General features: G+C 40.4%; 1 protein-coding gene and 1 long non-coding RNA gene across 6 annotated transcripts in view; one reads left to right on the forward strand and one right to left on the reverse strand.

Moving 5' to 3' along the window:
- The window catches only part of recql5 (RecQ helicase-like 5), a 45,016-nt gene that overhangs the window by 5,868 nt on the left and 13,375 nt on the right, over positions 1–25,773 (forward strand). For 3 of the 5 annotated variants that reach the window (XM_072693238.1, XM_072693239.1, XM_072693240.1), the window contains exons 4-10: positions 2,139–2,235; positions 2,343–2,454; positions 3,755–3,917; positions 5,691–5,773; positions 22,775–22,996; positions 23,752–23,848; positions 25,694–25,730. In XM_072693238.1, the coding sequence (XP_072549339.1) occupies positions 2,139–2,235; positions 2,343–2,454; positions 3,755–3,917; positions 5,691–5,773; positions 22,775–22,996; positions 23,752–23,848; positions 25,694–25,730 (811 nt within the window). Of the gene's footprint in view, positions 1–2,138; positions 2,236–2,342; positions 2,455–3,754; positions 3,918–5,690; positions 5,788–22,774; positions 22,997–23,751; positions 23,849–25,693; positions 25,731–25,773 lie in introns of those variants that run through there. The other 2 variants (XM_072693241.1, XM_072693243.1) reach the window with 2 other exon arrangements.
- LOC140573721 (uncharacterized) lies at positions 5,780–15,035 on the reverse strand. Its single transcript, XR_011980675.1, has 3 exons — positions 14,360–15,035; positions 9,960–10,095; positions 5,780–7,969 (listed from the first exon to the last, which is right to left on the reverse strand). It is a non-coding gene; the product is annotated as an uncharacterized lncRNA (long non-coding RNA).

The raw sequence follows: 25,773 nt of genomic DNA on the forward strand, positions 1-25,773 counted from the left end.
ATCCTCGCAGGGTTGCAATATTCTGGGAATTTTTTAAGTTGGAAAATTTACACTGGGCATTAACAGGTAATTGTGGGAATTCAAAGGAATTTATGGGAATATTTTTACCAACTATATGGAAGTTTCTTACCTTTCACTTAAAATATACTGAAGCATAATCTTGGCTTAAATAATTAGATATAATAACAGTTGAATAGCAAAGCTGCTCCTCAATGGCACTTTACACACAGAAAGGCTATTAAGAGCACACCCCCGCATGCACTGTTCATTCCTGCATCACATGTACAGTATATGTACAGATGATTTCTAGATTATCCAGTATTTCCTATTAATTCCGAAGTTCCCAAAATTTCCATGGAAAGTTTCCATTTTTACAAATTGTTCACCCCTTTTCCGACCTCCTCACAGTTGGCAAGGTATTCTTTTCATGAAATGAAGTAGCTTTTTTTTCTTTGCTCGCACCTTTGCTGGTTGTGGCTGAGGAGTCCTATTTACAGTCCACAGCACTTGCCTCCAAAACTCATCTGGCTTCTCTAGATGTTCTGTAGCAGAACTGGTCAAAGAATCTGAGCATTTGGAATGCCAAACATTTGGACAGACCACATTAATGATTAGTTTTTTTTGTTATAAAAGACAGTAACTGTGCCTAAGGTTTGCTATAAATGTTGTATTGTGTTTGATTAGCAACAGAAGCCATTTCCTTCTGCTCAATGGAAGAAGAAAAAGGACAATGTGTCATTTGGCCAAGGGTGCCAAACTTTTGCATAAGACTGTAATTGCACAGTGGGCCGTTTGCTAGAAATTAGAGTTGGGCAATATTTGAGTTTTCTCAATACTTATGTGTCTATAGAGTGTCTTTATTTTTAAATACGAATGATAATACCGAATATCACAAAAAGAAATCACAAAAAAATGAAATTCATTATTTGGCCACATGGTGGCACTGCATATTTCCCTGTAACAGAACACCTTGCTCTGTTGAAATCAGACATTTACATACATTTAACCAAAGCATTCAGCATGATTATTCATATCACTATAGCTTTCTATGTAGGATAGGATCATACACACACACATCCCTCTGAATTTAGTAAATTCAGCTTCTTTAAGGGTGCCTTTATTACTGACTCAGACATTCACCTGTGAACATACAGGCCCCTTTTTTTTAGCGGTCTTCAGGCGAACCGTCAGCTATTCACCGCGCAGCTTGATTTAGGGTGTGGATTGCTATTTCAACAGTATAGGAAGGCGTGCTAAAGCGGAGGAGGCCTCACCTCTAGAATAATGTTGTTTTATTTTGTATTCTGTTTATTGTTGATGTAAAAGTTGCTAAACCCATAGCTGCCAACTGGTACGTGCTATGGGTTTGTGCACTGCTGCTCGTCCATGTGTGCGTAACAAGCGGGGGTGTACATGCATTGGGCACGTAGTTCACTGCCAAGATAGCAATAAACGTCTGACTGTTGACGTCTGCCTAGGTTGTTTTCAGTCAGTGTTGTACCTGTGTTTTCTGTTGCCAAGATAGCAATATCAGAAATTTACCTGAACACACCTCATTCTGAGACCACTAAGCCCATCCGCGTAGATATATTCACAAGCGCCGCTGCTATTTAAATGACACAGACGAGGGGCGTGAAGATAGACTGCTGGCTCTGCAGTCTAATGCACTACCACTCACTATGGCCCGGGGGTCGCAAGTTCGCATCCGGAGCCATGCTGCTTTGCCATCAGTAGCCCGAGCGAGTCCAAGAGGGCACAATTGGCCATGCTGTCTCCTTGCATTATCTTAAAGGGATGTTGGCAGACACAGCGTCTGTTAGCTGGTGCAGTGGAGCTTTCCTCAGAGTGTGTCGGCTGCCTGGCAATGGATGGCTTTACATGTATCAGAGGAGACAGGTGTTAAGTCTATACCATCCAAGTGTTGGGAGCATTGCTAGTGCTAGGGTGAAATTGGCAGTATATAGAATATAGGCAGCAAATAAGAAAAGAAAGATTAGGGTGAAAATAAATCAGTACACGTCCATCAGTTAAACTCTGTCTTAATGCTCTTGATTTTAGGAAAAATATGGGATGAGAAGGTGTCTGCACATATGGCTTCTTTGTAACTTGGTGTTTATGTGATGTATTCCATGTTGTAGGGTTGTGGAATTGTGTACTGTCGCACGCGAGAGAGCTGCGAGGACGTTGCTCATAGACTGACTAAGCTCGGGATCGTGGCTAAGCCATACCATGCAGGTGAGCCAGCATGTTTTTATCTAAAGCCTTTACCCTTACTCTTTCTCACTGGATGGATAGTAGGACAGTTGAAACGTTGTTTTGATGTGTTCTGTCTCTGTGAATAGGGCTGAAGGCAGGTGATCGCACTGAGTCACAGGCTGACTGGATGGCAGGGAAAGTTCCTGTCATTGTTGCTACTATCAGCTTCGGAATGGGTGTAGACAAGGCCAACGTCAGGTCATTAATAAACTTTCTCCTACCAAACATTTGTCCTACCACAAGGCAGTATGTTTGGCCTACAGACCAAACATTGGACTGATACAGACTTTTCTGGCTGCGAATGAATAATTATTACGTTGCTGCCTAACTAATAGACAAAGTACAGTTCTTCAGCTAAGGATGTACAATGATTGATTTATGTCACATTTGCGTAGTCATGGCCACTCTCAATTAATGGAAACATTTAATAAACATGCAGGTGACTATGGCAGAAAGTATGCATAGCACCTTGTTTAGAATAACTGAGCTGTGTAAGAGCTGTCAAAGTTGTTTATTTAAAGGTGCCCCAGAATAGAAAACGGATGAAAAATGAAAAATGGTGACGCTGAAAATCCAGACTGAGCTAGTTATGGGAACAAAGGTGGCTACGTTAACCAGGCCTCATTACTGTGGCTTTACCTTTGCTAGTGTCTGCACAAAGGGGAGCTTGAACAAAGCAATGATATGCTACATGACATAAATTAGCCAATCAGAGCAGAGCTCATCTTTGTGTTGTTGTGTTGTGTTTGTTTTTACACAAGCCTACCATCGACGTGTTTTATTCTGAGAAAAAATGACAGGGTGTTAGTGGGCGTGTGAAAAGTCACATACTTACTATTTATATATGAAAGAACAACTTCACATACTGGAGAAATGCTTTCTACAGCATCTCTAAAATGAATAATGACCTGCTTTCTGTGTGTTTGGTAGCTGCTGTGTGTGATATCAGAGCCAAGCTACCAGCCCTGGGAAGTTCTCGTTCTTACCATATGGGGAAACATGACTTAGGAGTTCTACAGTATTTCAGTGCAAGAGTGCAACAGTGTTCTGGTTAAATTAGATTCAGACCACTGGTTTAAGTAACTATAACCATAGGGGAAAAAATGCACGCATTTTAATAAATATTATAGAAAGGTCTGTGCTGAGGTAAACATGCAGCCATATACTAATTGAATATTTAGTACTTCAATTATATTTCATAACTTTACTAAATAAATATTCAGTATTTAAGTGTAATAATTGATTTAGTACTTCAGTTATTTTTAATATGTGCATAATAAATGATTATTCAGTACTTCATTTAAATTTACAAAGTACAATAATTGAATATTTAGTACTTCAGATATTCAGTACTTCAGTTACATTTTAATACGTATAATAAAGAAACATTAGTACTACAGTAGTTATATTTAAAGAATGCAAAAGTATGTATTTAAAAGTATTTATGTATTTTTGTGAACATGTTTATAGATATCCTTAATGCCATTGTGTCTGATAGGTTCGTAGCTCACTGGAACTTGGCTAAGTCCCTGGCCAGTTACTATCAGGAATCGGGTCGTGCCGGACGTGATGGCCTTCCCTCTTCGTGTCGCATTTACTACTCTCGCAAAGACCGAGACCAGCTCAACTTCCTGATCCGCAAAGAGCTCGCTCGCAAACAGGTACTTCAGTCATCTACTTTAGTTCTCTTCTGTGGTCTTTCAGGTGTTGCTGAGCTCACCAGTGTATTCCTCTATACACTGGTGAGTACCAATGCTTTATATGGTCATTCCTAAAGTTTCTGCTGTCTCTCTGATAGCATCTCTTTGTTTTTTGTTTTTTTGTTTTTTGTTGTTGTTGATAAAAAAAAAAAAAAGAAAAGAAAAGAAAGTGTCAATGACTGTGTGTTCTGCATCAAATAAGGGTGTGACCTAAAGCTCTCAGTCTCAGGGACTGTCTTCATAGATCAGTAATGTTAGTGTTCAGCTGTGTCACAATATAGCAATGTTGTTTGCTTAAGTCAAAGCTAACCTGTGTTTGTATAGGTGGAGTCTCTTCTAAGGATTTAATAATGGTTTTATTTTAAATAATAATAACTTATCATATCCAAACAGAGTGTTTAATTTTGTTATATTAAAATTTGTAATATTAGAACCATATAATAAACTTAAATATTAAGGGGCCACCAAGAGTGCTGTCTTTCTCTATTTACAGTCATTGTTTGCCTCTAAAATGTAATAATCTGTTTTTTAGTAACTTTAATTAAATTAGTTCTCCTCCCCCAGTCCAGTTGAAATTCTGTTTTGAGAGTGTTCACTTAGGGCCTGTTTACACCTGGCATAACTAACATACGTTTTGCATCTGGATAGTATCTAGGCATCATGTGACTAGTGTCTGACACATCTAGTATCTTGTGTCCTGATAATATTTTACACACATGCATTTACACTCAGTAGTCAAATATGTCTCAGATTAGTCAGACTGAAATCGGAAGATCGTGGTATGGAATGTGCAATGAGCGAATTTGCATTACAATTATTTCTGGTGTTAGGGTTGTACTGGGAGGGGTTTTGGTTGTCAAATGTTTCTTGGAGAGGCGGATGTGTTTACACTGCCATTACGTGGCTCACATGCGTCTCAGACCACCTCCTGAAGTGAGTGAATCTGAGTGATCAGATTAGTATCTGGTTTAAATGAGTTTTGGGTGTGTTTGGATTTTTGTGTGAAATGGCCTTATCCAGATATCATCCTGATACTCAAGACACATGAAGTGACCAGCTGTAAAAGGGTCTTGGTCACTCTCTGTTCTGTCTAGATCAAAATCTAGATGTGAAGGTCCTATAGGATCTATAGGAGGTGTGTTCCTGTCAAAATCTTCTTTACCAAAATCGTCTAAAAGCGCTGTGAAACAGTCAAGAATGGTTCTCCTGCTTTCAGTTTTAATTTTATACTTCAGTTAGGGACAGCTTATTTTTGTTAAGATTGGAATGGGGTGTTTAGTGTTTTTCCCCCCAGTGCTGAGAATGGGAACCAAGGGTCTATTACAGATCAGAAATATATATTTTTTACTGTCCAAAATAATCAGTGAACCCACGTTTGAGATGTAATAAAATAGCTAAAATAAATAAACAAGTACTTCTTCACCATTAATTTAATTTAGTCTTTTAAAGGTTAATCTTAGGCCAATATTAAAACTATGCCTCAGTCTGTTTCATGTAATATCATTTTGGGAGATTGGAGGTAGTAAACGCTTTGGACAGTGACCATTTCTGACCTAAATATGCTGAATTGGACTTGAGGACAGCGAGTGTGTCCCAAATGTATGCCCAGTACTTGGAGGAAATGTTAACACATGCTTAAGACTCATAGTTTAGATGCCACTGGCAGTTATGAGCTGAAGGTAGTTGTGTGGAATGTGTGCTGAATGTGTTTCATGATGGCCGTCTCTCTTTTAGGAGAAGCGAGGTTCAGAGAAAGAGCAGGACAAAGCTCCTATTTTGGACTTTGAGGCCATGGTGAACTTTTGCGAACAAGAGGGGTAAGATTGTATGAAACGCACACATGTGAGTTCTTTATTTAGGCACACAGTTTAAAAAGCATAAACAGAACCGAAGATTCTTAGTTTCTCAATGGGTTGGTCGTCCAGTCATGAATAAACAAACGAGAATGCCAAGGTTAAGTATACAAGAGTACAGGTTTGTTTACAGAGTAGACAAAGCATGTTTTCTTTTTTAGAAGCTATAAATTCATAGACTTTAGTGACCAGTCTATGTTAAATGAGACATTTTAATGTACTTTTATACCAAATATTTCTGTATCTGTATGATATTGCTGGCTGACTACACAGGTGGCTGGTATTTATGAACTGGCATTTTAAGGTACACTCCCTCTGTGCATGAATCCAGAGAATAACACACTGGTTTCACCTTTAGTGACACACTATTTACAGACTATCATGGGTTTCAGATCCATTTGCATGTCAAAGGAACACCATGTAAACACTTACACCGGCTGTGCTGCTTATAAGATTTGAGACCCTGTCTTGGGTTTGCTTGAATAAACTTCTACACATTCTACTTCATACAAACGGAGGTTAGAATCTGTGTGATCGACTGATGTTTTACATTAACTAGTATGACCACACTCAAGCACGAAACTGACCAGTCAAATTATATATATTTATATATATTCTAGTGTAATTTGTAATTTGTCGTTGTAGTTGTAATACAAGCCTGTCCTGTAGTTTACCTACTTTCATCAACGTCACAAAAGTATCTACATTTTTGCTGTGTTTAACTTTTTGAAATAATGTGAATCTGGCAGCTGTGCTTAACATTTGTGTATGTCATGAAGAATGGATCTATAGAAATGATCCACAGTGACTTGGCCTCCTTCGAAAGTTAAGATTATTTCCATGTCCAGTAAAATTATAGAGTTTTTTTGCATGGTTATAAACATGGTAGTATTTATTATAAGCAACACATATATAAATAAATACACAGAAAAAATACTTTGAGATCCCACTGGCAATTAGAAATGATTCGCTCTATCCTTTCCTGCGTTGTTTCCAGTTACTTTTGCATAGCATTGACACTCCACACAACCACCCCATCGCCCCCCCCCACACACACACACGTTTTCAGTTTTGTATAATATTACTGTATAATATTTCTGCAAGACTTTTCATGAGCTGAATAGACCTGAACTACCATGTGTTCTGAAAGACCATAATTGCAGATCCATCACTTAATACTACACATAAAATAAAAAACAAATAAAAATAAAGGTGCTACCAAGTTTTATAACGCACAAAGAACCACTTTTTGGAAAGGAAATTTGAATGTCAGCATTTAATTTAATAAAGAACCTTTGCATCAACTCATTAAACTTTTTAAAAGGTTCTTCACACTCACAGCTCTGTTTACAGAATGTGTCAAATTTGGTTCTTTTATGGCATCGCTCAAGGAACCCTTTGTGACTCCTTTGTTTTGAAGAGCGTACAGAGCTATACAGGACAAATCCCCTCTGTAAACCCAAGGTGAATGGTGGGGCCTGAGGGGCTTTAAGGTGGTGTGCTAACACATGACTGGATCATTTGAATGGAATTTCCTAAGGCACACTTAAACGCGATTTGAACTATGGGTATGTATGCGCAGCGGCTGCCCCGCATATGCTGTGTTGGTTGTCAGATGTTGTGCACGTCTTCAGAAATGAGCAGAATGTGTCATCAACACACTGAACAAACCATGACAACCACTTCTGCTACGTAGTCTCCACTTCGTGTTCGCTGCTGACGTGTTGTGTAAAATAAGAAGTGGTTAGTGGTCGTTTTTGCTTCTGACCTGTCCACAAGCAGATGTGTGTCTTGTAGTCCGTAACATGTAGATGCAAACAGAAGCGATATTTCCAATAGACGTATGTATAATATACTATAGGTGGAAGTCTTGCCTTGCTGTCCTCCCAAGATGCTTTCTGGAATTGTGCGTAAGTGTCTCAGGGTGGCAGGCATGACGGGAGAACGGATGCATAACACTGATTGCCCAAAACCCCAAATTCTGTCCTGCTTCTCTCCTCCTCCCTTCCTCTCTGGTAGTCCTCCATGCTTCCAGGAGGCCAAAATCAGCTGGTTGAACCGTACTGAGTGTTCAGATCACGGAGTCCTTATTTCTTTGGTGTCTTCCGCAGCTGCAGCAGCACTGTGCACAGGCAAACACCACCATGCCCAGGAACGTCACTGAAAGAGAAGACACCAATTGGATCAGTTGGATCTCGTGTTGGATGTTTTTATCTGTCTCAAATAGGCAGGCTAGCAAGGCTACCAAGCTTTTGGAACCATGGGGAAAAACAAGGCTTGAATGAGCACAGATGGTTTGTGTGATTTGAGGCGGATTCTGGTGGAGTCTGTGGTCTAGCTGGCAGAAAGCATACAAGCATACAAGACTTTAAGTGTTTTTTTTTTAAGTGTCTGAAATATTTGGCCGTTAAACAGCTGGAGTGGTGTAGAAGATGTACTGTAAACTCTAATTCAAGGTGGTTTTAAAGCAACAGTATCTGGCATTTTTACCTAAAATGAACATCCTTAAAACCACTGTGATGCTACAATGACTTGTTAAAAGCAGAACCGCGTACTCATATGTGTAAAATCCTGGACTATCACTCCACTGCATCATGTCACATGATTCATTCACTTTCAGTGACTGTTCTGAATCTCTTAGCCTGTCTGCAAATGCATGTGTAAAGCTTATCCTTTCTTAGTGGCTAAAAACGCCTGTAGGGGGAGCCCAGGAGCAAGAATGCTGCTTTAAGAAAGTGAGGAATTGTGGTCACTTGGTATTCCAGTACACTTTTCCCAGTATGCTATGTAGTTAAACCCTGTGCTAGGGAGCTTGCATTTGCGCAGTTGTGACTAAAGGCTGAAAGTCATGTAGGTGGTTTACATGCAGGCCAGTCTTAAAGATTTCAAAAGATAAGACGGCCTGCACTTCACACTCTCCGTACCTGTCGTTTCTCATCCAAAGTGTTGGAGGACCGAGTGATAATCGGAAAGGCTAAACTGGATTAACCGTGAAATGTGTCGCTATCGACCCCTATCCTAGAAGCTAGCCAGGCTCATTGCATTGATAGCAGCACTATTCGGTAAGACTCGCACTGGCTGGAACGGTTACATGAAAAATAGCTAATATTAGCTAAGCATGTTGGTTATGTAAAAGCCACTGTGGTGCCTTGCCAGATGGGGTTGTAAATGGGTGTATAAAACCACATCTGGGCCTTTTTTAAGCAAGTAAGTGCCCAGATCATATGATCATATGATGGACTACTGGATGAGTTTAAATGGCGTGAGGTTGTGTAGGTTCAAATATCTAACAATTTGAAAACGATGAAAACGATATCTACGATCTATTGAAAGACCATTTAGTAACTGTGCTCGTTTCTGACTCCCTCTCTTATGTAGCAGACTAAATATTCTCCATAAGGGGGCGCTATTAGAACTTGGCATCGCAGCCACACTAGCATCCAATTTTTTGCAGCCAGTTTTAGCTGTATATGTTGCTCTCCTTGAAGTATGAAATGTAAAAATGTCACTTGATTAGAGGATTGATAAATGAGCTAGGCTGAAGAAAAAGGACTGTGTATTGGCAAGAACCTGGCGATGTTATGGAATATATTGCAATACTGTAAACAACAATATTGTGCCGATATTTTTTTTCTGCCACCAAGCTTTGCATACGATCTAATTAAATTCCAATACTGTGTTTTTGAGAATTAATACAGTATTGCAACACAATATTTTTTTTACATCCCTATGAAGAACTGCTTAAAAACACCAGTGATGTTTGGCATTATTATTTCGCATCATTCTTTGCTGTATTTTTTGAAGAAAGCATTTCATCAGTGAGTTTGTGGTCATGTGACCTATAGAAATGAATACAGTTTAAAAAAAAAATGACCTGCCTGGATTTTAAGTAAGACCTTTACTTCCTTTCGGGGTCTGTTGGGAATTCTGGCTGTGTTTTTCAAATCAGTGTTTAGAACAGCTTGTGTAATTATGGATTATGTGTAAGGACCTCCTTTGCGGCTACCCTGGAATGCATACTTGCAATTTCTGCCCTGTAACTAAATTAAAATAGTCTCTTTAAATTTAGCTTATATATCCCTACACACACACACACACAGAGCCTAGTTAAAGGACAGAAAGGCAATTTAAGAATGAAGCATATGCTTACAGATGAAGAGGAGGAGGATGAGGAACCCCACTAGCTCGTAGGTGTTTCCTTGAGGTAGGCCCTGCAGCTTGGTCCAGATCTTTTGGAGGATGTCGAGTGTCTCCTGCTTGGCATCCATTCTGTTAGCTGGTCAGAGCTGTCGATAATGAACGGACACAGTGATGTGGTCAATGCAGTAGAGGCATTTCTGATGTGGGTATCTGAAAGGGCCTTGCAGAGCCGATCTTAGCAATACTGACTACTTACTGGGTTGCAATATTTAAATGAGACCTTTTAACAGATTCCAAACGAATGGGTGTTTGTGTGCTGTGAGCATCCAGACCAATGTGTAATGTTCCCGATGACCGACTGTTCCTGTGGGTGTTTTGATGAATCAGAGCGTTCATCCTTTTGGCCAAAATAATGCAAGTCACACCATCTGTTTACCAGCGCCTTTCACTTTATGAAGATGAATCCTATGTTTGATTCAATGTTTCCATTTGTAACGTTTGTGTTGTGAGTTCCTGCGGCAAACACGTAACTCGTTTTTACATATGGAATTCTGCAAATGTTAATGTATTAGGATTAAATTAGTCCTTTTGTTACTGTGCTGTAATCTGTTTTACTCAAAATATCACCAAAATGGTTCTTTATTATGATTTTTCTGATTTATATTCTATTGGTCTGTTTATCATAACATTTGGACACAATGTAAAGAAGAGCTGTCAATAAGCGTATACTATATATGTATATCTCGTCGCTGTCCAATGAAAAACCTGTCTCCAAAATGGTGACTTTACAGGAGAAAGCAAAAATGTGGGGGTTTTATTGTTTGTTTGTTTGTTTGTTTTATGAAAGTCAATGCAAAAATGTAATAATCAAAGTAATTTAGAGCATTTCTGTTGGTCTATTCATCCATAATTATTTACACAGTGTACTGAACAGCTACAGAGTTCAAACCATGGAGAAAACTAAAAACGGACATACATGTTTTTCATTGGACAGCAGCGATATACACTCCACTACATCAGACTTATTTACAGGGTAGTCCGCTTGCAGGTTATTGCTAGCTGAACAGTAAGCTAACCTTCTTTGTAGGCAGCTAGAAAGTTAGGCCAGTTAGTTAGCTAATTGGCTTTGTAGTTAGCTACCCTGCTTTTTTGGGGGTCGAGTGGTTGGCTAATTGACTTTGTAGTTTGTTTTATGAAAGTCAATGCAAAATCAACTTAATAATCCAAGTAATTTAGAGCATTTCTGTTGGTCTGTTCATCCATAATTATTTACACAGTGTACTGAACAGCTACAGAGTTCAAACCATGGTAAAACTAAAAACGGACATGCATGTTTTTCAGTGGACAGCAGCGATATACATTACATATATATATATATATATTACAGGAATAATAAGTTTTAATATATTATAGATAGGACTGCCACTATTAGTGTATTACAAAGTAACGTTCAAAAAGAATGGCTCACTTTTCATTTGTAGCAGTAATACTACTAATAAGTTATATTAGTTATCACGTCATCTAACAATTTTCAAGGCTTTGGCCAATAAATAAAAAAAATAGCAATAGCACCAGTATTCTCACTAATATAGGACACAATAACAAACAGATTTAACATGTGCATCATCTTACAAATTGCAGAATAGTCACTGGCAGTTTACTGATGGTCCATTTTTATTTTATTGAGTCAAAGTTAAATCAAATCATTCTGATGGCCCTAATTGTTTGTCGTATCGCAGACGTGATATCGAGCCGAATAGTTGTAACTGTATACTTTGCCCCTGCAGTTCTCATGCCACTCCCAAAACAGAGCGAATACACCAACAGTAGGAGTTTCCACGTGGAGTGGTAGTTTTAGTATGGAAGGGAGTCTGTGGATATCCAGGCATGGCGTAGGTCTCAACTTGGCGTTCCTCTTGGAGGGTGGGGGAGGTTATTATCAGTTGCAACTTGCAACCACAAAAATAAACCTGCCTGCCACATAGCAGTGCATGGAGAGCACAGGGCTTGGTGCCTAGAAACCATGTGGCTTGTCTGCATGGCTGCGCAGATGTACGAGTTCAGCAGGAGAAAAGAGGAACTGGTTGTTAAAACGGTTTGGACCTGTCATCAAACCTACAGATCCAGCGTTGCTTATGGTGGGGTTAGGGCTGAGTTTGCGCCACAAGGATATATAGCTCTGGGTGGGGCTGCTTAGTCTGCTGAAGAGGGTTGACTAAAAAATTGCAGCTTTTAATTTTATTCCCACAGAAGGACACTCCTTACTTTTGAAGTAGCGCTACCACAGCTTGCAGGCAAACAGGGCTTGTAGACCTACGTTCTGTTCCTCGTATTTAAACTCCCTGTTTGCCCCAGACTGTACAGCTTCTGTTAGGTCATCGGTGGATAACTGGCAAGTTTTCGTCAGCTAGATAGTTAGCTTGTTGGCTTTGCAGTCAGCCGGCAAGTTTTAGTAGTAGTTTAGTTTAGTAGTTTAGCAATTGTTTGTAGCCAGCTAGAGTCTGATGGTTAGTTAACTGATTTTTGTAGTCCGCTTGCAGGTTATTACTAGCTGAACAGTAAGCTAACCTTCTTTGGGCAGTGGTGGCTCAGCGGTTAGAGCGCCGGGATATCGATAACAGGGTTGTGGGTTCGATTCCCGGGCTCGGCAAGCTGCCACTGTTGGGCCCTTGAGCAAGGCCCTTTACCCTCTCTGCTCCCCGGGCGCTGGAGTTGGCTGCCCACCGCTCTGGGTGTGTGTGTGTACTCACTGCCCCTAACACGTGTGTGTGTGTGTGTGAGTATGTGTTCACTACCAGATGGGTTAAATGCGGAGGACACATTTCGCTGTACAGTCCACACTGTACAGTGACGAATACGTGCACCTTTACCTTTGTAGGCAGCTAGCAAGTTAGGCCAGTTAGTTAGCTAATTGGCTTTGTAGTCAAGATGCAAGGTGTTTTTGTAGTCTGTTAGTTAGCTAATTGACTTTGTAGTTAGCCAGTCTGTTTTTTTTAGGGGTCAAGTAGTTGGGTAATTGACTTTGTAGTTAGCCATCCTGTTCTTTTGTGGTCAAGTAGTTAGCTAATTGGCTTTGTAGTTAGCCAGTCTGTTTTTTTAGGGGTCAAGTAGTTAGCTAATTGGCTTTGTAGTTAACCAGTCTGTTTTTTTAGGGGTCAAGTAGTTAGGTAATTGGCTTTGTAGTTAGCCAGTCTGTTTTTTTGTGGTTGAGTAGTTAGCTAATTAGCTTTGTAGTCAAGATGCAAGGTGTTTTTGTAGTTGATTAGTTAGATAATTGGCTATACAGTCAGCTAGCCTGTTGTTTGTGGTTGAGTAGTTAGCTAAATGGCTTGTAGCCAGCTAGCGTGTTTTTTTTTTGTGGTCTAGTAGTTAGCTAATTGGCTTTGTAGTTAGCTACCCTGTTTTTTGTGGTCGAGTAGTTAGCTAATTGGCTTTGTAGTTAGCTACCCTGTTTTTTGTGGTCTAGTAGTTAGCTAATTGGCTTTGTAGTTAGCCAGTCTGTTTTTTTTTTAGGGGTCGAGTAGTGCTCTTGCACAGTAATTAGTAAAGCTGTAAGGTAGTGACCAAGTTAATTTACTACCCTCAAGAAATCTGTTCCACATTATAGTTCTCTATATAGTGATCCAGACTTGAATGTAGGGAAAAGTCCTAGAAGGGATCTAATCAGCCTTAATCCAGGTATTGCAGAACTGGGGATTGAGCGTGTTTTAGCTGATCATACCCAAACGACTGGTGTGGTTGAGTGAGTGAGGTTCTCTCTTCACACTCTGTAGATGACAGATGGTGTCAGATAGCTTTTTTTTCTCTAATGTACTCATTGCGAACAACTTCTTCACTTTTTTTTTTTTTTTTTGCAGCGTAAAACATTTGACATGTAGCTGTTAAACAGATCCCAGTCTTTTGACTTCGTAGCATTGTTTTTGCGCTTGTGTCCGAGCTGCCGCACCCTTTGTTGTTTCCTAAGTCTATTCTTTCCAGCTCCAGTGTGTTTGAACAGCGCACGGGCAGTGGACTTTAGATAACAGCGCAACGGCCTAGTTGTGGACGACAGATTAAAGTTGATTTGCATTGGAGTCACATGCAGCGCGAGAGGGAGAGTGCCGCTCAGCAAGGCCACAACAACATGGTTCGAGACAACAAGATTCCATGCCCGTTGCTCATGGAAATGGCATGCTTCGTTATGTGAATGTGCTCTGGGTTGTAAAATGAAGTGCGCAGTTGTTGTTTTTTTTTTTTCTCCGGGTTCACACACACACACACATACACACACACACACACACACACACACACACACACACACACACACACACACACACACACCAAGCACTGAAATGTTTGACATAGGTGTGACTTTAGCCTCAGCTAACCTAACCAGTTTGTATGGATACAGGATGAGAAGCGCTCTCTTACCTGAGGGGCTGTTCCCTGCTCTCCAGTTCTCCTAGTGTAAGTTTTGGGAATGCTGAATCAGCAGCAGTCTGACAGCCTGTCTTCTGCAGAACGACCTCCTCCGAACTCTCTGGAGTTTCAGGAACCAGGAACGCTGTGTTTGGACTGCTGGCCCGGTCTTGTCTTGTTTTGGTGCCGTCTTGTTCACCTCACCTCAGTTCTTCTAGCTCTGGTTCAGGCCCGGCTTCTGCCACAGCTTTTCCAGTTTAGTGTGTTCGGAAGCTCTGCACAGTTAACTGTCCTTTAGTTGTCTGGTTCAGTTTGTGCTGTCCAGGCTGCGCTCCAAGTGTTGGTCACACTCTTGCTTCTTTCTCGGTTGGACAGTTTCTTTTTGTGTGTGTGTGTGTGTGTGTGTGTGTGTGTGTGTGTGTGTGTGTGTGTGTGTGTGTGTGTGAGAGAGAGAGAGAGAGAGAGATCTCCAGCCTGTACTGGATGACGAACAGCTTAAGATACAGGCGACTTGTATCTTCCAGCAGTGCGGTTTTGCACCTACCCTTTGCCTCTTCCTGTGTAGCAATTTCAACTTTGTGCTCGCTGTAAAAGACTGTCTGCAGGTCTGAAAGTCTCTCTCGCGTGCTCTCGCTCTCTCTCGCTCTCTCTGTGTTTACCTCCCTCTCCCCCACACACACCCCTTTTGTCTCAACTGGACTGCCCTCATCTCCTCTCCTTCGATCACTCTGTGGGAACTCCTTTTTCTCCTCCCCTCCTCCCCTCCCTTCCCCTCCCACCTCCCCCAGTCCCTTTCATAAAGTAGTCTGGCAGTACTTGAGCATGGTGTGTTTCTGTTTGTGGCTCTGTGGGATGGGTCGTCATGTATTAAAGCAGGGGAGTGTGTGTATGTGTGTATGTGTGTATGTGTGTATGTGTGTATGTGTGTATGTGTGTATGTGTGTGTGTGTGTGTGTGTGTTGCACAACTCAGGATTAGGTAAGGGAATTTTCATCACACAGAAGGGGGACATCCGCATTTCAAAGGCCGAGACAAACGCAAAGCACAAGCTAGCTTTTCCCTTTATCTCCTAAAACTCAAACCTTGCCCTCAGGTTTTTTTGTTGTTGTTGAAACCAGGACTGCAGAGGATCCAGGCACACCTTAGTACTGTTAGGGAGTGGCGCTCCTGCTAGCTGGATTCACAAAAGTGTCTTAAGAAAGAAAGTCTTCTCAGATGTACTTTTTTTTTTTTTTTTTTTTTTTTTCTTACATTTACGCTTTAAGAAAAAAGTTAAGATCAATGATTTGATCAGATATACTTCAAACATCATCTTACGAATTTAATGAAGTTTTTGTTTGCAGAAAAACATTTTCTTCAAAAATTTTCTTTAATATTTTCTTAACATTATGATCGCCCCACACTTGCCTGAGACGGTAAGAGATATGTCAATAGGTAGGCCTCTAAAATGATCAGTTTAAATAGTTGAATTATTAGAATTCTGGTTTAATTTAACAGGATTAAATTAAACCAGAATTAAACTTTTTTTTTTAAAGATCTTAAGGACTATTAGTTTCTGCAGAAGGAGAATTCATTGTTCAGTTGGGTTCAAAGGTTTAGTTTGGTTCAGTTTTCCTTCATTTTGTTTTTAACTAAAAAATGCAAAACATCAAATTTTCCAATATTCAATGGAGGAAAATAATTACTAGTGTCCTAAGAAGATCTGAGAACTTCTGAGAATATTTGAGAACTTCTTGAGATCTTTTGGAGAATTCTTTTTTTTTTTTTTAAAGAATATTTTAATGAACTTTTTATCTGTTTTATCTTAAGATCCCTAAGGATTACCTCTGCAACATACAGTGCCTGTGTTACATGCAGTACTACAGCATGTCTCATCACATTGCCTTTTCAGTGCTGTCTATTCCAGTATTGGTTACGCACAACAATGTAGAGTTGTAGTTTCAGGACTACTGATGAATAACAATTACAAATTATTCCTTTTTCAGCATCAGATAATGGAGCAGATCTATCTATTTAGTTGTTGAGGCTTCTGTTGAATCTTCTGTTGAACATCTGCCAGATGTTTTCCTATTCAGACTGTCCACCCCTTGCCTTTCATTCCAGCTTTCTTTGTTTTCAGGAAAACCATTTTTTTCCATTTTCCCACACCTCCATAGTTCAGCATTTTCTGCCTCTCATTCCAAGTAGCTGCGGATGCATTAATGATGTTGAGGTCTGGACTCTGCCTCAGAGGTCAGTCCATTGTTCTGAGAGCACCAGCAGCTTCAGCAGTTTGATTAGCAAGTGTTCTTTGCTGTAGCTGTTTTCTTTTTCTGAGTTAGAGCAGTTTTGAGCAGCTCCACGTCCTTTCAGACCCACAGCATTGAGCCGTATTCTCTTAGTAGAAGGCTGGACAGAAGTGCCTGTGGATTTATTTAGGTGACAGTGAAGATATCTCTCAAAGATGAAAGGTTTGTGCACTGTTTATTCGATGGTGGCTGCAATGAATCCGCACACGCTTCAGTAAAATGTTGCTTTCAGCCAGAGTCTGTTAACAGCGTTCTTTTGAATAATGTATAATTGCCAATATTTAAGGTATTGGTAATGGTAATCATACAAGGTAATGATGGCTCATAGCTATATGTTGTGGTTAGAGCCACGTATAACTGTATAACCTACAACAAATTATATCACTGAAGCGAATGCTATAAATAACAAGCAAAGGCATCAGTTACGTTAGCATAGGCTTTGTTTATGCTAGCTGGTAAAAGGGGCATTAATAGCACAAGCTTGCAATATGGGCATTGTGATATAGCCAATATAACTAGCTAACTAGAGTTCTAGCTATAGTTCAAATATTCATTCATATTTATGTAAAAGTAATACTATTATAATAAAAATATGATGCATTATAATAGTGTATATATTATAATAATAGGATTATAACAATAATTGTCACATTCTACTTATTATTAATAATAACAATAAAAAATAGTACAAATATTACGAACATTCTTCTTATTCTTATTGTTGTTTTTGCTGTTTGTAATATTACTATTATATTGCTATTATTAACTGGTGATATTATTAGGCAAGCAAGGAGGCACAGCTGCCCCCCTCCTAAATTCTACGTGTGTCCCAGTACAGCAAGTAGTGTAGAAACGCCCCTGCTGTGTAGGCTCTGGAACCACCGCGACCATGACCAGGAAGAAGCGGATATAAAGATAGATGGACGGACAGTTTGGTGGTCTACAATACTTGTGCATAATCTGGGTCTGGGAACTAAATGAATGGAGGATGGTCTCTGACTTTTGCACAGTGCTGCATGCAGTGTTGCCAGGTGCTTCTACTGTGTAAGAAGAAGCAGAATGAAACAAACCAGTCTAATCAAAACCGGCTCTCCATTAAATGGGATTTAAACATGGAGCACCAGTGTTGAAGAACCACAGTTTATTGAACTCTGGGTAGAGAAACACGATGCTCTCCATTCTGCTCATGCTTACTGTAACCTAACATGAACTTTCACAGCAGCGTGAAGATCGGCTGAACAAGCTAGGAGAAAACATATGGCAAAAAATGGCACTGACTGGATTATTTAATAGCACCACTGTTCTTGGTGTAGCACTGAACAGACGTGGAACACAGAGGGCCTTTTGTGTGAGCACAGCCAGATTTACAGTATTCATGTTGTTTCCATTCAAGGCCGAGTCCGAGCCTAGTCCCCCTACCAGCTATTTCGGACGCTGCTGTAACCTGAAACCCACTGGTGTGTGCTGTAGGGAGGAGTGTGCTGCTCGTTGAGGGTGTGTAAGGGGCTACTTGTGTTCTTGTCTTTCTATGCTTAACACCAGATGTCCTGACATGAATAGTAGGAAGAGTAAGACCTTTTTTTTTTCTTTTTCATGGATTTTTGGTCTTTGCTTACTGAGGTCTTTATTTAACTCTGAAGCAGTAAAACAGAAGAGTGATACGCCCAGTTCTAGTGATTATGTAATCGGTCAGTGACTCATTGTGTTGTACACCAGAAATCCGTGTAGTGCTACTTTTGTTTTGGCTGTGTAGTCCAGTATAATTGGGAGTAACACATTGACTGTGAGGGGTGAAGATCAGCTTCTGGCCTGTAAGCTAGCTATAGAAATGTTGTGCAAAATACTTTGACAACCCTGATGGGTCTTGGGTATACATTTGCAGTACATTACGTTTGTATGGCTCACGTTACTCTATGCATTATATTTATCAATTATATCAAACACATCATACTGCAACTTTTTTTTTTTTGCTGCTTGGTACAAAAGTAAAACTTGCACTGTTCTCATTTGCCATGCCAGATCTACCAGAGGCAGATTATACCTGCCTAATATTAATATTTTGCTCCAGTCTTGGATACATAAGGTTCATTGTTGATATCATGTCATGTTTGATCGTTGACTTTTGGTCATGTCGAACATATCGGAATATAAATCACAGAAAATGGCTAATGTTGTGCAGCTCTATTCTGTGTATAAGTGTTTATAACAAGGGGGAAATAGTTTTATTTCTGATTTGATTTAATTTGGATAACCAATTACCCAACCCATACATGTTCTCCCCAAACACATGCAATGCCCCTGATACTAGGAAGGTGAAGACACTCCTGCGAGATGTACATAGCCAGCCAGTGCCTGCTCCCCCCCACCACCACCTTGTTCCCAAACTGCCGCCAATGCAACCGGGCAGCCAACACGCTCTGAGGAAAGTGCAGTGTATTCTGCTCTGATCAGACGCCAGCATTGGCTCGAGTGACGTAGGGAGCCATTTACCCACCCTGGAAAGAGCAAAGCCAGTTGTGCTCGCTCTGTGCCAATAGCTAGCAGCATGACCAGGATTCGACCATCTTCTGGTCGTAGTTGCAGTGACATTTTCCACTGAACCACTCGAGCACTCGTCAGTTTTCGATTTTTCAAAAACACCATAAATTTTTTTTCTTTTCAAAATACACTGCAGTGCTCCCATTAAACAACGCTCATTACACTCTTTGTCATAAAGGCTGCAGTTGATCAGTCATACTGATGATGAGGAATATGTTCAGAAAAGCGTGTTTTATCACAATAAACATTAATTATAGCAATAGAATATGGTTATTTAAACCAGCAACCACAGCCCTCAACATTTAGTGTTTTATTAGCCAAGTTATCTAACCCATAAAGTGTCACTATTTGCACAGCCGTGAGTCAATAAAGCAGGCCTTTCTTATCAGCTCATGGTTTTATCCCAGTGGTAGAAGCTGTAACTGCAATGGAAACCTCAGCAGATTAGTGCTGTCAAATTGTGCTTCGTTGCTCAAGTCTAGACGTCCATATTGTCTCGTCCCTTCCACGACATTTGTGTAAACATAGCACCAGAGAGCATATTTTTCCAAGGCAGGGTAATACAGGTGAATGTAAAAAGATATTTGCTTCATTATACTTATCTTGTATTCTAATGATCTAATCAGCACTGTCCAGATTTATAACCAGCTTAAAGTTTGCTATAGTTTCAGGAACACTGAACTTGACAGCTAGTGTTTTTAGCACACACACATGTTTTCTAATTCAGATTCAGATTTGTATAATGCTTTTTACAACTGAGGTCGCAAAGCAGCTTTACAGGAATCAAAAGATGGGACAATAGATCAACAAAACATAAGCCAAAGACAGCAATGGGAAGGAAAACCCTCTCAGGAAAAAAACTTTTTGGGCCAAGACTCACAAGGGGGACCCATCCTCCTCTGGTCAGAACTTCTTGTAAATGATTTTTATGTTTCTCAATGGTTTCATCCAGGTTTTGGTATAGATGAGCACCTGGACTTTAACCAGCAGCGTTTTGTACTCGTGGTTCTAAAAAAAGAAAAAGTCCAGTTTGTTCCACCTTTGTGACAGTAAACACAGCTGTGCTTTAACTTCTTTCGGTGCAACAGCCAGACAGGCATTTGGAAAGTATTGTAATGGCAAGGCCAATTATTTTGTTCTTGCTTTTGCTTTACACATGTGACATTTGTGTTCGGGAGCCAAAGATTCATATATTAGACAGTAGATCAGAATTTCAGCTTTCATTCCTTGATACTCGCATCTAGATGTGTTGAACAACCAGCAGGTGATCTCAGAAAGTGTTGAAGACAAACCTCAAAACAAGATTCTTTGAGAGTGGAAATATAGAGGCCGTTCCAAAGCACTCAGCTCATTAGGCCGGAAGGAATTTTGCAAAGAAATGCTCGTCACAGAAGTCTTAAGGAATCATGAGTCCAAGACTAACCTCAAGTGATGGAAAGACCAGAGATTGGAGATTAAGAAAGGGTCAGCTCATGATCCAGCACAGTGGTGGTAGGGTCAGGGTTTAGGCTTGCATGCCTGCTCTCTGGAACAAGCTCACTCATCGTTGGTGATGACGTAACTTGTTATGGAAGCAGGAGTATAAATTCAAAAGTGTATAGAAACCTTGTCTGCCAATTTATAGAGAAATCCATCCAATCTGATCTAAGATGCTTTGATTCTCGGTTCACGGATCTCAGCCGTAAACTGAGTCCACTGCAGCAGACATCATAGGAGGGTCATATAAAGTTCAATTGTTTGCAATGTGCATTGGCAGAGGCTCAGGGCAGCCAAAAAAAGAGCAGTGGGTGTGTCTGGTAGTTCCCTCCAACATGGAGGAAAGGCTAGTTTTATCTGTTTCTTAACACACACTGAGCTGTACATAGCGGGATGGGTTGAGATTAATACTGAGTTTCAGTTAGCCTAAATCTAAATTTAAATCCCTTCCTGTTCACACTCCCTTGCTACAGAAAGCACCTCCCACTGTTGCAGCCAACCGGCAGCTCGAGTGGACATGAGTGGGGAGCGCAGCACATAACGAGTTGAGTGTGAAAATGGCTTAGCTAGGTTAACCAGAAAACCTTACCCCAGTTCAGCATGAATTTCAGCTCCCGAAGACGAGATTGAAGGGAGAAACCCCACAAAACGGGAAACAACTGAAAGAGTCTTCTGTAAAAACCTGAAAAAACGTCATATAAAGAGATGTCCGAGGGTCACCAGCTTGATAGAATTGGTGATATGTTCCTACACTTTTACACTTTTACTCACTTTTACTCATAGAACATCTGGGAAAGGCCACACTACTTTTAAGTTGTTTGTCAAATCTAAACATGTAAACATCAGGAAATAAGTGCTGAAATTCCAGTTCATCTTTTGATCTCAAACAATCTTGTCGTTGCGAACACTCAAAAATCTTAGATCTCCAAAATGGCAACATTACAGGAGAAGGAACCTTCTTTAGTGACACCTGCTCAGTCACACTGCACCCACCAAAGACTTCTCCCCACTCACACTACACTTAAATTCACACCTTATCCGGTGTCTCATCCAGCATCCAGTATGTATTCTGTATTTCTATTTTGTATATATTTGTGTTTTTACTACCGTGGGGTACTCTGCGCCTTTTTCACTCACCTTTACAACTGCGTTAATGTGATGTGACGATAAACGTGATTTGATTTGATTCTAAACCTTAAATGTAGGTCAGTTCAAGAAGATTTCAATCTGTCATTTTAAAGCTTTTCTAATGGTCCATTCATCATGACATTTTGACACAATATAAAGGACAAAGGACCACTACCAGATTTAAATCGATTCAGGTTTTTTGGGTCCATTAAAACCCCTTGCCAGTTTAATAACAGACTAAAACTAGTCAGTATGATAAGACTAGTCTACTCATTATTATAATTCTCTTCTAACCATTGTATTTCTAAACAAATATGTCTGCACCAACGGAGCTGGAATTATTCTCCAGCTTTTTACTGGAAATTTCCGTTTCACCTAAAATGGTGCTGAACTTGCAGGAGGTGAAATGTAACTGCGGCTTTTTTAAGGTTGAGTATTAGCTTCATGCTGTGACATAAGCGCATGGCAAAATTCATGCATACATGAATCTGAGTCACCACTTTGACATGCTAATAATAATAATAATAATAGATACCACTGGCTTCATGATTTGAGGTCTTCACAGTTAGCTAGCATTTTAGATATCCTTTTTTGTCTTTATCTGGGTTGTTTACATTGTCGCTTCGAAGCCACTGTCAATCTGACACATCCTAGCAGTTCTGAGCAGGCTGCAGGGCATGTTTAGAGCATCTGATTATTAACTCTGAGCATTAAACAGCATTCATATATGAATATATATTGACAATAGCATTTGATGAAGGCTTATTCCATGATGCCTCTTTTTTGTATTAAAATACATATTTTAGAGATTTAAAACCAGTAGTCTGGGGCTTGAGCAGACATAATCAGCAAAAGGCCTAAACTATGACTAAATCAGACAGATGAAGAAAGCAATAGGGTGGGAATACCACTATTGTAAGCTTTGTCCATGTAACTTTCATTTAACACCTGCTTTACACTGACATGACCTTTCTCTAAATGTTCTCCACCTCTGCAGATGCAGACATGCCACCATCTCACAGTTCTTTGGAGACCAGAAGCCCAACTGTGCCAGCGCCTGCGACTACTGCCGTAACCCTAAATTAGTCCGTGCTCAGCTGGAGAGAGCCACCGCCCTCAGCACCAGAACCGGCCCTGCGCAGAGCTCTGAACCCAGAGGGCCGTTTGGTTTTGACCCCAAACTCTACGCTGGGGGAAAGAAAGGCTACGGCTTTGAGAGGTCAGTTCACCCACCGTTGGTGGTCTCTGTTGAGGTTCTGTGAGTCATGGGATTGGGTCACTGGTCTGAATGAGCGAGAGAATAGGCCTTTTTCTATTGATGAAGACAACTGAAAGTGAGAAGCAGCTGTGTGTGTGTGTGTGTGTGTGTGTGCGCGCATGTGTGGTTGTCCTGCGGTGTTAGAACCAACAAAATGGTTTTAGTGTTTAAAATACTTTGAAGAGAAGCTGTGTTTTATAAACTGAAAGTATAATCCTACATACACTACATGTCCAAATGTTTGTGGACACCCCTTCTGTATTTAGCATTCTGCTACATCAAGTTCCACTCATTGCTGGCACTGATGTGCAAATGCGCACACACCCAGCTTTTCTAGCCCCTGTAGAGAAGTATTGCCAGTAGAATAGGACTCTCTGGAGCAGATAAACATGAACCTATTGACACCATGCCTAATGCGAGGCATGGGCTAGAGGGGTATAAAGCCTCCCAGCTTTGAGCTGTGGAGCAGTAGAACTGTCTGTCTCTGGAATGATGAGTGCTCCATCTAATACTTTTGGGATGAGTAGGAGTTAGGGATGAGGTGGGCTGGTGATGATTCAGCATCCTGACTAATCCGTAATACCTTTGATTTTAGAAGAAACAATGAATGAGCAGATGTCCCAATACTTTTGTCCATGTCCTTTTGTACGTGTATAGGACATAGTTGTGACCCCCGTCTCCTGACGATGTATGAAAATGTGTGTTTGTGTATTCAGGTATGATGAAGACTGGGAGGACGATGCAGAGGACGACTCTGAGAAACGCAAGAAAGAGTTTGGCGATCTGTTTAAGAAGCAGATGAGTTTACGCAAGGTGAAACCTGGTCACCTCTTTCGCTTTTCAGTGTTCTAGGTCCCATGTGCATGCATCGTTTCAGATGTCCCTTATCAATACCCCACTACGTTGGTCTCAAGCAAAAACATGAGCCTTTTGAGGTCTGACCAAGTGTTTACACTTTGTCAATAAAGTGCGTCCCCAGCCTGAGCAGATGGTATCTGATTTTACTTTCCCGCGTGAAAACACAACTGTTTCTCATCGAAATTGACCTGCTCCAGGAGACTGTCGACAATTTAGGGGTACCGTGAGGATTCCACAACACGGTGGAGCAATAGATGGGTCTTGCATTCCTGTAATGGCTTGATCAGACAATGCAACAAACTATTTAAACTGCAAAGGAGTAATCTCTGTAATCTAATCTACCGGTAAAAGCATGAGCAAGAACACACACGAGCTCACACAACTACATGCAAGGGAGACGTATTTCCAATCCCATCAGGTAGTTGGAATCGGAAATGGAACATATTTCCAATTGCCTGACAGAATCTGATCACAGAAAACGTGTTTACATGGTTATCTGATCACCGTGCATTTTGGGGTTTGTTTAAACGTGACTTTTTATGTGGAAGTAAAAACTGAACTTGATCAGATCACCACAAACTCATATTAGCGCTCGGTGTAAACAGGCCCATAGTTTAGGCATGTCACTATTATTATATTATCTGATGATTATGTCAACTTATCATACAGTATAGGGTCAGGACCGAATAGATAATAATTGCTGTGGACCTTAATATAGCACATATATCAACATAGTTTAAAAAAATGGGTTTTATTTTATTTCATTTTAATTAATTTACGATATTTACTGGTTCCAATACCAGTGTCAGAATATAATAATAATTAAAAATGGCTCACATTATTATGCTATTATATTATCATTATATCAGAGGCATTAAATGGTCTTGTTACAATAATATTATTTATTGCACATATTTCTTTTTGGGACAACATATCGTACCTAAAAACGTTACCATGGCAGCCCTACACATAGTCCACTATAGGCATGTAGAAGGCAAAATGTTATAGTCCTCACATAGTGCACTACACTGGGATCGCAGAGCCATTTTAGACACAGCCTATATTTGATGCTGTTGACCACAGACCACAGTTCCTGTGAACCACTCAGGAAACTTCACAGCCTAACAGAGTTTTATTAAAGGAGTCGTTTAGCTCATTGGATCTGCAGGGGCTCAGTTTAAACAAACGGTTGTAGTGACTTGGTGCACAAACTGCAGAGGTCAGTGTATTAAGTATGCTACAATGGCTTTAAACACGACTCAGCCAATCAAGTATTGGAACCGCAGATATCCGTTCTATAACAAGCTTATTTACATGCATACACAACATGCCAACAGCCACAAACAGTTAGCCTCTAGCTTGGCCTGAGCAACATCTCGGTGCATTCTTTCCCCTTTCTTTTCGCTCTCTTGCTCCATCTCATTTTTCCACTCTCATTCTCACACACACTCACACCCCACCCCCATACACACATATGTTTTCCAGCTGTTGGCTACAGTTTTTGCTCAGAATGAAACTCACCACCAGCCTTAAACCTATTCCAGTCCAGCAGTTTATAAGGAAGGCCAAACAGACACATGGGGGAGGTGGAAGGGGGGAAAAAGCTGGAAAGTCAGGATTAGCCAAGCATCTCAGTTTTCCAAGTGACTTTATTCACAACCGCATTAGTTTTTGTCTTGGGTTAGTCCTTTATTTCCAATAGAAGACCATAAAAGTGCGTTGTACCATTTGATACTGTGATTTTTCTTTTTTCATATGCCTGTCTGTTACATGCCTGTTTGTTTTTGTATTTATTCACAGGTGTCAGGTGGCCCAAAGGAGTCTTTTGTTCCACCAGGTTAGTATTCCACCATTGTAGCACACCTCAGCAAGGTACATAT

Source organism: Salminus brasiliensis, chromosome 12 (genome assembly GCF_030463535.1).
Source record: "Salminus brasiliensis chromosome 12, fSalBra1.hap2, whole genome shotgun sequence".
Taxonomy (NCBI): domain Eukaryota; kingdom Metazoa; phylum Chordata; class Actinopteri; order Characiformes; family Bryconidae; genus Salminus; species Salminus brasiliensis.